We start from the raw sequence: 16,100 nt of genomic DNA on the forward strand, positions 1-16,100 counted from the left end.
AGGACCATTCCATTGGTTACTATGGTAATAAGATCACTTTAGACTTTGCACCAGTATCATCCTTTATATGCAAACTGCATTAAGTCTACAGAAGCCATTGTACATTTATTTATAGGTCAACTCATACCCAGCTATGTAAAATAGTTTATATTACATGAAATAAGCTACATCTAAAATCTGGTCTTTATGAATGAAAATAAATGAGCCATTCAATCAGAAATATGCTAAACATCTGTTGTTTTACTCTTTATAAGAACTAGTTCAGGAAATATCCTAAACACATGCTGTTTTAGTCTCCCTAAAGAACTGGTTATGTAGAGTGAGCACATAGAATGTAATTTAGCTAACAAATAAACCTCTTTTTAGGAACATTCAGTAAAACTGTAAAAATTGAAGTAGCGCTTTTCAAGAATTCAGGACTGGATAGGAACCTCATTTTCAGAGGTTCTACTTTACAGAATAATGCAGTGTGAAGCACTTCACTATTAAAAAGGTTTAGGAAAGCATCCAAAACTTTGTCTTTGGTTAGGAAAAGAACAGCCTGCAAGTAAAGTCAACATTACGTGAATGCAGCTGAAAATAACAGCCCGACCACTGTAAAATCTATTTTCCAGATAAACCGAGTATCTTTGGTGTTTCTTGGCAGTAGCTGAATACGGCTTAATCCGCAACTTCCTGTCTATGTAGCCAAAGTCTCCTAGGAATATGACCTTATTTAACCAGCTGTAATAGACATTTACCTTGAAGTGTCAAATTCTGGATTGAAAATCGTGAGTGTTAGAATCTAAAACACTAATAGTATAGACTGATAGGATAATAAATCCTGTCTATAGAAAATATTTAAATTATATGTGGAGCTTAACACTTCTCCTCATGTCTTTAAATAATATAATATTTAATGTTAATTGAATATCGACACTATTTGTTAATTACCCAATTGAGTTTTCCATTGTTTTCTTTTATACTGGCTATTTGGTCCTCAGGTCAGATAGGTGCATGGATGGATGGACAGAGACGAACATCTTATTATTTGTGCACAAAAATGTTGTACAGTATTTGAATTAAGGTCATCTTAAGATCTGTAAAATCTTTAATTGTTTCTATCTAGTCAAGACATTCCCGCAAACTTAACTATAGGTGCAAGAGGAAGTTGAGCTAGAGTCAGCTTTAGTGTTTTGGTCCTTATGCCAATATTGCTCGCTGTACAGTGTTGCTTGCGTTACCGAGCTCAGGGTTTAGCCTGGGCCTAGTTTGACTTGCACTTTACTGCATGCACAGATTATACATATGCTCTGCACCTTTTTGGAAAAAAGAAATAAGAAATAAAACTGTATATGACACAATAAAAAGATTGGTACAAATTGCACCGAAAGGCATTCAAAACGAAAGAAGGAATGTGTATAGGACAATTTTCTTAAGTAAAATAACGTTAGGAAACGCATGTCTAGGAGAAACGTTATTCTATTTTATTTAAGATGCCTCGGTGAACAGCCAGTGCGTATGTGTGTATGAGCACAAAATAATACGGATATGAAAGATATTTTTTCTGAAAGCTGTGGTTGCAATCAGCAAATAAGACTGAAAGGGTGCTCATAAAACTATTCCATCTGTGGCACTGATCTTGTACACCCTCACTTTAGAGAATGTGGAGACACCAGGCCTCGTTGGAGCTGTAGTGCATTTAAGGTGCTTCCCCATTCCCCCTCCGTATTATACAACTGTCTGTTACGCATATATAGAGATACACAGTTTCACTTTGTCTACTGTGCGTGACAAATGTAACAACAACAAGAATGAACCATCAATGTTTCTATGGATTTGCATCACACTTTCATGGAACATCCATAAAACTTCACACATGGGCAAGTTTAACATTTCCAAATATTATATACATATGTATATAGTCTTCTAAGAATAAATTGATGTAAATACTTCAAATGGCTAAACAAATAGCCAAGATATATGTATGTATGTATATACACATAAATACAGTATTTATCTTTTATGGTTGTGTTGTGGGAAGGGATGGACTGACAACTATTACTTAAATTGCATTGAAAATTGCCATAAAATCAGATACCACATTTTAGTGTTAAGAAAAGAAGACAATTGTTTAAATGACATAAAATAATTAGTATTATAGCATATATCTTTTGTGCTTTTGGCAATGAAGAAACACCAGCCACCAACAAAACAGGAGTATGCGTATGATCCAGATTGCAAAGTATCTTGCATTCAATGACAACTTCAAGTATATTAAGGTATTCCTGGAAGATGGACAAGGTAGCATTGTTACCAAATGCTTGACAGCAATAAGAAATTATTTTATTCTTACAAACAAAAATACATAGAGAAGTAATAGGGCTAATTCGGGGGGGGGGGTTCTCAGGAAGATTTTTGCAGTTTTGCTTTAGTTAGGAGAAAATCTTTTAAACAGCTTATGTTAAGGACTAGTCAAGCTATTGATGACTGGTTTAGGACAAACAGAATATAGATAAAGGTCTAAAAAAGGAATTTTTATCCATTAATTCTAGACAAAGGAGTAAAAATAATGGAAACTAAATATTTTTCTAAACAGGTTCCATCCCCCTTAAGCTAAATTGATCAAATAGATTCGGTTGGATGTACTGTACATATAGACTGAATAAACAATCCATAAAAGTGACAGTACACAATACAAAAATGTTTAAGCATAACTTGTTAAATTCTTTAATCATAGAATGTCCACAGGGAGGGGGTTTAGAGTGGCAGGGGGAAACCTGTTAAATCACAATCCCTGATCCCTGTATATTAGAAGGGATCAGACTTTTTACCCTCATGCTAGCCAGATGATCTCACAATAGATCAGATAGCAGCATGATATGCTCTTTTTCCCAAACCACATTAGTTAACAAGTAGTTAAGATGTAGCAAGCAGGAACTTAAGTTTGCTTTTTGAAATACTGTGACCAATTTATAGAATTCTCTTCTCCACAAAAGGAAATCTCTGCATTTAACAGTAAACATGTGCCTTTACTCTACAAAGGTAGACTCATATTTACTTATTAAACAGCTAAAACTTCTTCTGGGACTGGGTAAAAAGTTGGCTGGTTGCCTGAGGACTACGCTACAAAAAAAGGAGACCTTAAAATGCCACACATAGGCATACCTGTCAACCTACGTAAAGTGGCCAGGAGAAGCAGCACTTTACCCAGAGACTCAGATCCAAAGCGTTCCTAGGTATGCACATAGGCTGGTTGGTACCATTACAAAATTCTGCTGACAACGCACCACACACAAAGCTGGCACTTGAAGGGTAAAGGTCTACTAACAGCACTGCTATACTTGCACACAGTTAAGTAGTCTATACTTCAAAGACTTAAACTTAAGCATATACAACTTTAATGCCTCTCTCTGCAGGTGTTATTTAAAGACAAAAGAAACACATTTAATTCATTGTCAACTTAAAAATACTTCTGTACTGCATAAAATTGTGTTCTTAGATATTGTGGTTGACATTATTCTGAAGCTGGTGATGTATGAGCTTTTCACAGTGCCAGTTAAAACAAAAAACTGTTTTGATAAGCCGCACTGTATTTTCTCTTTGTTTTACTTTTCAGACAGTTAAGTGGGTCTTATCTCAAATACTTTCATGGGACTTTTTTATTTTATCACCAAGGGACATCAGTTCAACTGGGGTAAAAGTGTCTACTGCCAACTACATTCACAAAACTACATGAGTTGAACATGGCCACTAATGTTTTAACTGGTGAAGCCTTGTTTTTATATTATACCACTAACACTATATTATTTGTATAGTTGGACTAGAAATGCTCCCCAAAGGCTATTCATGGAAAACCTTGGAAACTTGTTTAACTGCAAAGAGTCCCCTAAGTTCTCCCTTAACTTTTTTCCATTACTCAGGTTCTATTAGAAGACCACTCTCTTGCACTTCAAATATTTTCCATCCTTGTGGTTTTGTTAAAGATATTCATAAGAAAAAAAGTGCACAATTGTATTTTGTCTAAACGAGTCACTTACTGAAGAGGTATAAGTATGTAGCCAAGACTTTGATCTGAATATTAAAAAAAAATCTGAATTTTTCTTAATATTCGTTTCCATTGTTCATTTTATTGGTCTCATAGAAGGCTCAAAAATTAATTAGACATAAATTCTTACAGAAACAAAGAGGATATGGTTAAACAGACAATACCTACATAAAAAGGTGATACAAACTTACCCTTTATACAAATATAAACAGGCACAGGTGGCTTTTTTAATAAAAAAAATAATTGCGTGCAAATCATGTTGTGATATAATATATATATGTACTGTTTGCGTATTGTATAACACTGTCGAATATGATGGAACTATAGAAACAAATAAATAACATAGTAATAATATGTAGAAATAATAATAATATGTATCTGCTACCACTTGCTATATGTTGATGCAAGCAGTAAGTCACTTGTGATGCAACTCATTTCTATGTAAAAAAAAGAAAAATCAGTTCTTTACATAGCAAGTTTATGGTATTATAATGCTTCCTAAAAATACATTTTGATGTCTTATTGATAGTGTTGTTAATATAGAACATTCTTTACTTGATAAAATTATCGAAGGATGGTTCGGGTTTCATCTATACTAGTAAAGAGAGGTTTCTGAACATCTGCAAAAGAGTACCAAAATATTTTTTTTTTTATTACAAATGGAAACATTTTAAGATAATCTAAGGTACAAGGTTAAAACATATATCTCACTGGCTATCATTAATAAAGGAAAATGGATTCTGCTACTCAAGTAAGTTTTTATAAGATTACAAACACTTTAATCAAAAAGGCTAAAGAACCGAGCAGAAAGACGTGATTTTGGATACTACGGACTATAGTGGAAAATGACTACCTTACTACAGACTGATGCTCTTTCTGGACTTTTCTCCATTCTGAATATTACAGTTTTTTTGTGGTTTACTAGAAGGAAAGGAACTCTAATGCTCGACTTTTCAAAAGAGGCTTCAGAGAAAAAATAAAAGATTTCTGTTACCCTTCTTTACTTTAAAGTCTTTAGTTGAAGCTTACACCTTTTATTGGGCCAAAAAATGATGTTGAGTCCTAGGACAACTGTCCTCAACTGAAGAAGACACCTCTGAGGTTGGCTCTCCAACTTTTTTTTTACATTGGCCTTCAATAAAAGAGCCCTTCAGCCCTTCACCTACACTATCTTCACTGCAGCATAAAAAGGGGTCCTTTTCTATAACATGCAATGTCATAAGGGGTTTACAAGGGAAGCAGATCTTTGGTATATGCTGGGGTGCTGGTGAAGGGCTCTTTTATTGCATTTAAAAGGAAAGGTCTCTGGAAATCTTTTACTGGGGCAAAATGGGACCAATACTCTACTATACAAAAAAAGAGGATTTACACATTATTTAAAAAAACAAAGTGACTATTCTAGTCATTACTCATGAAAATTATTGTGCTATGTAAATGGAAAAAGACAGTAATATATACCATAGACATAGAGGCATCAATATTTAAAACAAAACCCTACAAAATGTAGAGGGAGAATGAGTCCAATTTTAGAAGTGACGGGTTAAACTGAAAAAAAAAATACTAAAGGTTTTGATGGTAATATAAAGATATTTTGAACAAATACAGATGTGCTTTGCCTTAACCATATTAAATAAATTCTAACTCTGTAGAAATGTGTAAAAATTGAAAAAGTCTGCCAATCTAAAATAAATCTAAGGTTTTGTAGGAAAGACTGAGCTCTTAATCCTCTGAGGACCAAAAGGTGGAAAACATGGTCATTTAAAGATTTTTTTTTTCCACAGGATGGCAACGCGATAAATCTAGCGGCAAATATTTAATTTCTTCTGCATTTTAAGTACAGTACGCTGGCTGTCTATACAGTCTGCTGAGAAGACAATGCCCTTGCTAGGCTCCATGATAAGTCTCAAGTGAATTATTTCAGCATCACAATTTTAAGAGCATACAGTCTCATACCAGTTGCTTCATCTTCTGCACCGATTTGATGCTATGCCTTCAAACAAGGGGTTTTCATATTAATATGTCGCAGGTGAACTACTTGCTGGAATAAGGGAGATTTTCAAGGAAACATATTGTCTTATCACTGATGTGGTCAAAACTTACAAGCAAATATAAACTTCTGAAATTTAAGACATTATGTCAAACGACATGTCAAACCATGTGGTTAAATAAATTATTTTGACATACACATATTGAGAATACATCTATGATGCTGTCTCTGTAAGTCAGAGGGGACTCTTTATGCATCCTATCTAGACCTAGCTGATGTTAATTCACCCCAGGCAAAACATTGCAAACCAATAAAATAAGCAAAGAAAGGGTCTAGGCATAGTGTATGTCGGCTAAGATCCTTCTTAATCTGGTGGCTATGAGTGGAATTGCAAGTGAAATACCGTATTTGCTCGATTATAAGACGACCCCCTAAAATCTGAATATATAAGACGACCCTATAGGAAAAAAGTTTTACCAGTAAATGTTAATTCATGTAAACTATGTGAACAATTTTTTTTTAATAAAAGCTATGATTGAGAAAAATATTTTGTTTTTATTTCCTTTTTTTTTTCAGCCTGCCCCCACAGTTATGCACATCTGCCCCCTGGCTTGCCACTCTGCCCCAGAAATGCTTTATACCCCCTATATGCCACTGTGCCCCATGATATGCCTTTTAACCCTCTAAATGCCACTGTGCCCGATGATATGCCTTTTGACCCCCTATGTGCCACTCTGCCTCCAGAATTGCCTTATACCCCTATATACCACTCTGGCATTTAGGGGGTTAAAGGGCATATTATGGGGCAGAGTGTCATATAGGGAAGTATAAGGCATTTCAGGAGGCAGAGTGGTGTATAGAGGGTTAAAAGGCATTTCTGGAGGCAGAGTGGCATTAAGGGGGTTAAAAGGCATTTCACAGAGCACTCTGCCTCCAGAAATGCCTTATGCCCCCATTTAACACTCCCTCCCCCTCCCTCCTCCAAACTTACCGGAGCTTCTGAGTCCCCGGTGCGTAGTCCGGGCAGCGTGTAGAGCTCTACGCGATTCGCGTCCACAACTTCCGCTGCAGCTGAGATCACAGGGAACTCTGATCTCTGACAGCCGGGGAAGGCCTGCGCGATTGACACAGACAACCCCCGCTGCTAAACGCACCTCCTCCCGGTTGCAGCGGAAGTTGTGTACGCGAATCGCGTACAGCTCTACACGCTGTCCGGACTAAGCACCGGGGACTCAGAAGTACCGGTAAGTGGGGGGGGGGCAGGAGGATCCAGGTCCCCTGCATCGCTGCGGGGATCTGGATCTTAGTCTCATAGTCAGACCTAGTTGAGGTCTGATTATAAGACGACCCGGATTATAAAACGAGGGGTATTTTTCAGAGCGTTTGCTCTGGAAAAAACCTTGTCTTTTAATCAAGCAAATACGGTATATAAAGGGGCCCCCTTGTGCATTTAAATACATTTTAAGATGAGATATAGGCAATTTCCGAACTGTCACTTTTTCACTAGTTTTTGCTTTGTCTTATGTAAATAAAAATTTAGAGATTACAACTTTTAGAGGCTGATAACTGAATAGGAAACCAGCAGGTTTAGCATTGTGGATGCCTCTATTCTATGCAACCCATGCTAGGAAGGAATTCTCAGAAGCCTGCCTTCTAATTCTACTTATTTTAGCAAAATAACAAGGTTGTGTTTTATTTGTAAATGATACAGCCAATAAACACAGAATAAAGTAAATACACTGTTGCTTAATTTTAATTTAATGAAACATGATTAAATACTTTTGATGCTGGCAAAGTAAATTTCTTTACCATGTGTGATCCCGGAAAATACGCAAAGCCAATATTGAGGTAAAGCTAAGATTGATTTAAGTAAAATCAAAGCCAAAGTTCTGTACTGACAAAATTTAAACCAGACTTTTCCATATCAATAGAAAGAAATGCTTTGCTTGTGCAAAGATATTCGAGCCAAAAATTAAGTATGCAGCTAAGGATCACTCATGGAAGACACCAATCAATTGGATGAATATTTTTTTAATGCCATAGTAAAGAGCTATAAATAACTGTTAACACTTTGTTTTCATAATCAGAAAAATCCACCCTGCCAGGATTTTCAAAGACTGCTAATGTGTCCTGTGATAATATGCCATTCCTTTCCCTAACCATGAAAATAACTACAATAAAACATAGAAATGAAAACAAATATAGCAGGTTACTTTTATTTTTCCTGAAACAATTTCTGATGAAGTATGGACCAACTGTTCATCTAAACTATGGATACATCTTATGTTTACTTATTTTATGTTATGCAAAGCCCACATCAGCATTATTTGTTAAGCTATACAATTTATAAGTAAAATTAGGCTCTAGTACCTTCATGTGACGGCAGATCCAAATGTACCCTACTCTCATCTCTAAATATAATTATCTTCCTTCCACTAAGACTCTTGTCTTTGATTCAGGATAGCTTTATGCCTATCCCATGCATGTTTACATTCCCTGTATTAGCTTCTATAACTTATATTGGTAAGCTGTTTCATTGATCTACCACCCATTTCCTTACATTGCATCTAAACCTCTGGCCCTTTTGCTCTTTTATGTATTTAAATGATCCCGGAGCGTTTCCTGACACATGCTTTTCTGCAAACAATTCATCGTTTTTGTAGCCCTCCTCTGACCTTTTTCCAAAATGTCAATATCCTTCTGGAGATGTGGTCTTCAGGACTGTACACAATACTCTAGGTGAGGTCTGACCAGAAATCTGTAACTTGGCAGAAACACCTCCCTCTTCCAACTACTAATATCCCTAGCTATATAGCCCAGTACCATGCTTGTTTTTCCAACACTTTATTGTATTATCTGCTCACCTTTAAGCACAAATCACTACTCCCAAGTGACTCCTTTCTGTTCCCACTGACAGAACATTGCCCCACAGCTATATTCTACCTTGGCATTTTTACACCCCAAGTGTGCTATTTTACATTGATCAACATGAAACTGCATCTGCCACATTCTCGAGAATTCTAACACCTAAGAGGAATGATCAAAAATACCTAAATCATTGGTAATCTTTCTTGTTCCAGAAGAAATTGCAAAACATTGTATCATCTGCAAAAAGACATACCTTACCTTTAAGAACTTTTGTAATATCTACTGACACCTGTATTTAGTCATGGACAATTGTATGTCAGTTTTTCTAGAGCTACAGTTGAAAAGGCAGCTTAAAATTCTTCATACTCTCATTCAGGGTTGCTTGGTACCCTCAAGTAAAATAGTTTATACCCCAAATGTTGTTTACAAAGAGACTGTTGATATGTAAGAATTATCATCCCATCCACTGTATCTGCAGTACCACATGCTTTATTATGTAGTAATAAAATATGGTTGAGTGTAATAAATAAACCATAAAGAGTCCATGAGGGATATTATTCATACGTAGTGAACAACTGCATCTTAGATGTTTGTGTTTAGCAGGTGGTATATGTAACTCTTGGTTGACAAGTTTCATCATTACCATTCACAGTAAAGTTTATAAATCTTCCTGATGTTAGGTTAATTGAATGCAGCAATGGTATAAGACATAAGAAACATTTGTTTCCCAGGTGCACATAATACTACTATCCATCCGCGAGGAGGTAATGAAATGAATGTGAGACCATTCAAATTCAAACAGTTTGGGAATTCAAGGAAGCCTATTGTGGAAATAACTCACATTTTAGTGTTTCACAAGTATCATTAGCATACATTTTTTTTTCTTTGTTGATCAAAAAACTAAAACATATGCTCACATTCTATTCACAATGAAATATTACAATGTGTTAATTTGCTCAGGGCTAGAGCATGTAGTGGTGGGCCTGGCCCCAGACAGCCCTTAGTGGACAAGAAGTAGGTGGTAAATGGGCATTTCAAAACACCATTCTCTCACCCAGGGAAAGAAGAAGCTGACCCAGGAAACAGGGCTTCAGCCGGAGACGCCAGGTAGGTTATGTTGTGTAATCTGTCACTTAAACATATATCTAATAATCAGATGACCCCCAAAAGCGTGTACCCAAATTTACAATTGTACAGTATGAAATGTTGCTTTTCATCCATCTGCTCGGCTCTGAATGTCCACATGGGACCTCTCCAAAGTCAGATGGTTGCAGACAGTCTGCTAAATCAGCATTGCAAGTAATGGCTGTGTGAGAGTGCCAGAACCCAAATTAGAAAAACACTGAATACTGGAACTTTACCTCTGTGTGGTTAAGGATTGTCTTGCTGTTTGGTAATGAAAATCATTTCGACTGCATAATTTAATCAAATGTTCATTTGTTCTAAACATTCTTTCAAGTGGAAGGAAAAATGCGTTCCATTGTGAACATCTTGAAAATGTGTTTTCAATCCTAATTTTCTGTGAACAGCAGTTTCTAATATGACTCTTTTTTTGCACATAGAAACTGCAGATTTTGTACGAACTATAGTTTTCTGCCAGCTCATTCAAGTAACATGTGGTTCTATAAGTCAAATCCATACCTGAATCTATATATTTATATACAAGGTGTAAAAAGAAAATTGTAAGGCATAAGAGTGTAAGACAGACACATCAAACTTAAATCGTATTAATGGTTACGTCTGTGACCACAAACCAATAGACTCATGCCTAATGTTCTACTCTGAGTGGAAGCTGTGAGCTCAATATAACTGATGGGTTGTATAAATGAAGTATTGTTTCAAAAAGTATACAGGAAAAAAATCTGTGTGCCCGTACTGAGGGCTTCCTGCAATGTGCCCAGCCTAAGGGTCTCCAGTCCAGCTACAGATCCGAGTCCCAGGTGCCTGTACCCTATCCGAGTCCAAGGAGCTTGTCCCCTATCCAAGTCTGAGGTGCCTGTTCCTGCTGTGTGCCCTGCCAGAGGGCTTCCAGCTGTGTTCCTGTCCAGGGACTTTCTTATCTGTATATTACTTACAGACTTTATTTCCGCCTGTGTCTTGTTCTGCTATTTAAACCAGTCCTGTTTATATTACCTGAGCAGCCAACACTCATCAATATAGATCTTCCTTATTACCAACCTTGTGTATGTCTCTAGTCTTTTGTCTTTATTTACCTGTCTGTGGCTATGCATGGCGTAGTACAGATGGACCCTGAAATATCCCCTGCAATTGGGCTGCTAACCGATCTGCTTACGCGAGCCATGACATCGGGGAGCTTAACACATATTGCATGCACCTATTTTGGTATTGTAATCATGGCTGGTGAGTAAGTCAAAATTAATTACTGCTGGAATTAGAATGACAGTTCTCTGGCAAATAAATGTAAGTGGTGAGTAAGGGGCATATTTAGAATTTGTTCGCAATTGAATTAAAAAAGTTTTGGGCAGGAGTGCCAAAAGGGGTGTAGAGAGGGGTGTTTTTATGTGTTTTACTTGCAATTCCACATACAGACATCATGGTGTTACAAGGGCTTTAGGAAGATTTTATGAATTGACTGAATCCATTCTTTATTCTCTTTATGAGTTGTTATGCATTTTCTTAAATGTTAATGCATTTTGAACACGGCTGGATAGCATGTAGTGGGCATGGAGTCTTCCAAGTGTGCTTTAGGCTTCTCTATTACTGGGTTAGATGCACAGACAGACCATCAGCAACATTGAACATATGCCTTATTGCAACTCCTATATACGTATGATTTATTTTAATCCCCAGTATGTTTCTGTTTGGGCTCCTGAATGGGATTGCCCCCGATGCTGAATGTTGCCACCACTCCCCTGAAATTGTTGTTTGTTTGTTTGTTTTTTTAATACCAAAAAAGGGTACAAAAAAATGGAAGATGAAATCACCCTGTATGTGTATAGAAACATTGTATTCATAAATGAAACATTGTAAGTAAAATACATTCTCATCCTAAACTCAGCAACACAAAGACACATCAAAAGTCTCGGAACAAGCGCACCTTTAATCACACCAACTAAAGCAAAGATGTCCATCTTTGGCCACTTAAAATTTTGAGACATATAGTGTAACATAAGATTCTGCCTCTCTCTGTAGGCTATGTGTGGGCTCCATCTTTAAGTGTATGTGTGCTGCTTTGTAACTAAATATCTGTATCTCAGAATATGTGATTGCACATCCTGGAAAGCAATTATATTAGGAGGAAACAAGCGTCAGGTCCTAATTGTTTAGACATTTTCAGTGCCTAATTTTAATACCCAATATATACAAATCAACTATACTTATTAAATATCAAAAAGCACAAGTTTAGGTAGTTCTAGTATGATAAGCATACAAAAGATTTGTCATATTATCTTTCACTCTGAAGGCTTAATCATATAAGAAAAACAACACAAACTTTCAAGAAGCTTTTTTAGTTGGCATCAACCTAGCAGTGCTTGCTTTTGTGTCACACGACAATTAAGCATTCCCAGAACGAAATTATGAATGAGACAAAATCTTTCTTGTTTAGACAATTATTTCTAGGAAGGGCTTGGGAAATCAACAGTACTCAAAATTATGTTTCCAATGTTGGATTTAGTTTTAAAAGTGTAAATATCAGCAGAGTTTTAGAGTCATCAACTTTGACAGTCTGTCAGCACCTTAGGACTCCATTGTTGAAAGAATCTTCTAGTCTTAGGGACTGCAGGCAACCTCTTTGTTGACATTGTAGCTGAGAAAGTGCCCATAACAGGACCCATAAACATCTCAGCATTTTTCTACAGTATGAGCAAATGCTGGAACTGGAAGGTTTAAAAAATGTATTTGACTGCTACACACATGCTTTTTCATAGCTGCCTGGCATTGTGATTTTGCTTCTATTTTTAAACTGGCACAACTGCAGTTTATTAAAAGAGAAATGTTGTATGAATCCCAGAACAGCCTTAGCTACACAGGAAAAGTTTATGAGGAATGATAATCGGAGCCATTAGTCCATACTTCAAAACCACATGCACATTATCTTGTAATGTAATTAAAGTATGTCAATTGGTCTTAAATGGGATTATACCAAAAAAAACTACTCTGGAGCATTAGAGTTCAGCTCTATCCATTCCTCTCAGAAGTTTCCCACTGGGGACACAGTTAACCCTTGACAACACAGTGTATACTTTTCTGAAACCCACATATTTAGATTCAGATTAAAACTCAACACATCCTAAATTTTGTATGCTCTATATGATGCATGCTAATAGGATTGATCTATGCCTGCAATTATGTTTTTCCATGTGTTCTTTATTTGATCTATACCTGAACTACATGAGAGAGGAAAAGAGAGGTATGGCACAATAAAGGAGGAGACAAAGGGACTCTGGGGGTGATGACAGGGGAACGACGCAGGTGGCCTGCACAGGGTGCCAGAACACCTTAAGCCAGCCCTGATTGCCACTCACACATTTGTTTCAGGTCACTTGCCAGACACATTAATTTGCTATGCGATTAGCACATTATTGGGCTCCTCCTCTGCACTTGTGGTGTGAGGAAACTTCACCTGGAGTCACACTAGGGTCAGAAGGAGGGAAGACTGCACTGACTGACAGTTTCCTCCTAATCAGCAAAGTCAGTGTGGCAAGTGTGGCAAGTACTATATTATTATTATTATTATCCTTTATTTATATAGCGCCAACAGTTTACGCAGCGCTTAATACAATACATAAATTCAAGGGATATGACAAGACAAGAATTGACAGACTAAGACAAACCGATACATTTGGTATATAGTCAAATCCTGTGACTGTCTAGTGGGTCCACATTTACAGTGGATTATCAATTGATATTAACTTCCAACCACTCGTTCTATTTTACCTTCAATACATTTTGTGTATATTTGACTCTACCATTCCAGAAGAATTGACCTCTGAGCTCCCAAAGGCATTTGTGTCTCAACAATTGTTCTATTATGGCTCAATATGTTCTATCCATAACCAGCGTAATGGTTTAGACAATAGAAAATAGCATACAACCTTTTTATTGCACCATCCTTTTCAAGAATTTTTAGATCGTATCAAAATAATATGAGATAACCGCGTTAACCCCTTCTACAAAAAACGAAGAATGTACACGAATATTCGCCCGAACCGAACACAGGAAAGGGCGATTATTAGGGGAATACGAAGATTCCCCCCCCCCACTAAGACGAACACAAAGAGTTGGCTGGCTCCCAAGTCTAGAGGAAACGTGCACAATCCATATGACTCAGTGAGAAACCAAATACATAAGGTTTCAAAATGTTCTACAATTGATTTGCATTATTACTTGACAGAAAAACACATCATTGGTATACCTGTATTTATAATATGTGTCTGATTTTTAAATTTGATAACATTGTGAAACATAAAAACATCCACCTCAGTCTCTGTGTAGGTCACGTTTACATTACAGCCATGTGTTTACAGTTACAAGAATTGCGTACCTGGGCAGATGATGGATTAAAGGCTACGCTGATGACGGAATCTCTGTGCCCTTGGAGTTTTTGCAAATATGTACTGGACCGCATTTCATAAATATATGCCTAGAAGACAAAATATAGATATATATACTGGTATTTAAAGCTATGCAGAGAAATACACAGCAACATTCAAACGTATGCAAAGAAAATTGTATTGTATAGAAACAGCTATGTAACACAGGGAAACATTTCAGAATATCTATTAAAACCTGCCATGTCAGAAAGGAAGGACTCCATGGTTAAAGACAAACATTTACATGTCAAAAAAGACAGCCTCATACACTTAATTGGGCAATACATGTTTAAGTGGGTGCATATTATTACCGTATTATTTTTTGGTGCTAGAAACACAACCTATTTTTTTTAAACATGTAAGTACATTATATACACACTCTTCAAGTGTCTTTCTGCTCATGTGGCATGCGGCCGGTTGAAGTACAGAAGCAGTAGACTGGGTGAATGTGTGGTGCTGACTAGGCATCTGCCCTTTGTGCCAGATGACCAGCCCAGGCCTGCTTGCTGGCTATGCTGCATTTCTCCCCTCTGTGTCTATATAGGAATGGGAGACAAGTAAGGCTATGATGGAAGTAAAGTGGATGGGACTAGGTGAGAAGTAAACAAAGCTAAATACAAACTCCCTCACTGGATGGCTTAAAGGGCATAAGGGTTTGGAGATATACCAGTCTAGTGTATCAAAAGATATGTATTATACATATCTGAGGCCTACAAATGTATATGTTACTGGAATCACTAGCATATACTGTAATATAAATGTTTAATACTAAAGCATGGATATTAATGTATTCCCTTTTTATTTCCTCTGCCCAGACTGTTCAAAAGATCATATCATGAGTTAGTGGTTTTCAAAATGTTTGTACAACACAATAAGCATCAATTCCGAAGCCCTAAATTGGGATTAGAAGATCTATGGGGTTATAATTATTAGACAAAAATGTATAAACTGTCTAATTTGCAGTCTCAGAGGGGTCTCAAAATGCAACCCTCATAGCCAACTTAAGTCCTGCAAGTTATAAGATGCATCCGACTTCTAAAATTAATCCTCTTGTGGGTTTATTCACTATATCATAGAAACACATAATTTGACAGCAGCTAAGAACCATCTAGTCTGCCCTTTTATCTAGCTTTAAAGACTTAAACCTTAATTTGTCCTTTGTCTAATAGTTGTATATCTATCCTGTGCACGTTTACATTTCTTTACTGTGTTAAACCCTTCTGATGGGAGGCTATTCCACATTTACCATCCAGTAAAATATTTAACAAGAAAAACACAGTGGCAAATGGCATTGTTATTTTGCCATACAATAAACGTACACATCTGTCTTCAGATCCAGATGCAATGAATCTCCCACAGGGACTTATGGCAACTCCACATGGCTGACATCTGTTTATATGACCTTCAAAACGGCGAACACACCTGTTGCAAAAGAAAGATTGCAGGTTGCAAGTTAATAGAACAGTTAACATATTTTTTACAATTGTTATAGTATATTATCTCATTTTATTTTGATACGATCTGGAAATTCTTGAAAAGGATGGTGCAATAAGAAGGTTGTATGCTATTTTCTATTGTCTAAACCATTACGCTGGTTATGGATAGAACATATTGGGCCATAATAGAACAATTGTAGAGACACAAATGCCTTTGGGAGCTCAGA

The 16,100-nt window shown here is 36.7% G+C and overlaps 1 protein-coding gene across 1 annotated transcript in view; it reads right to left on the reverse strand.

Moving 5' to 3' along the window:
- LOC149275602 (WD repeat-containing protein 27-like) overlaps positions 1-16,100 on the reverse strand; it is a 203,375-nt gene that overhangs the window by 126,887 nt on the left and 60,388 nt on the right. Inside the window, exons 24-25 of the mRNA XM_089504538.1 lie at positions 15,757-15,859; positions 14,389-14,487 (exon numbers count right to left, since the gene is read on the reverse strand). Coding sequence (XP_089360664.1) covers positions 14,389-14,487; positions 15,757-15,859 — 202 coding nt within the window. The remainder of the gene's footprint in view (positions 1-14,388; positions 14,488-15,756; positions 15,860-16,100) is intronic.

This window comes from Sceloporus occidentalis, unplaced genomic scaffold, assembly GCF_023333645.1.
Source record: "Sceloporus occidentalis isolate IW3139 unplaced genomic scaffold, rSceOcc1.0.p SCAF_277, whole genome shotgun sequence".
In the NCBI taxonomy this organism is placed as follows: Eukaryota; Metazoa; Chordata; class Lepidosauria; order Squamata; family Phrynosomatidae; genus Sceloporus; species Sceloporus occidentalis.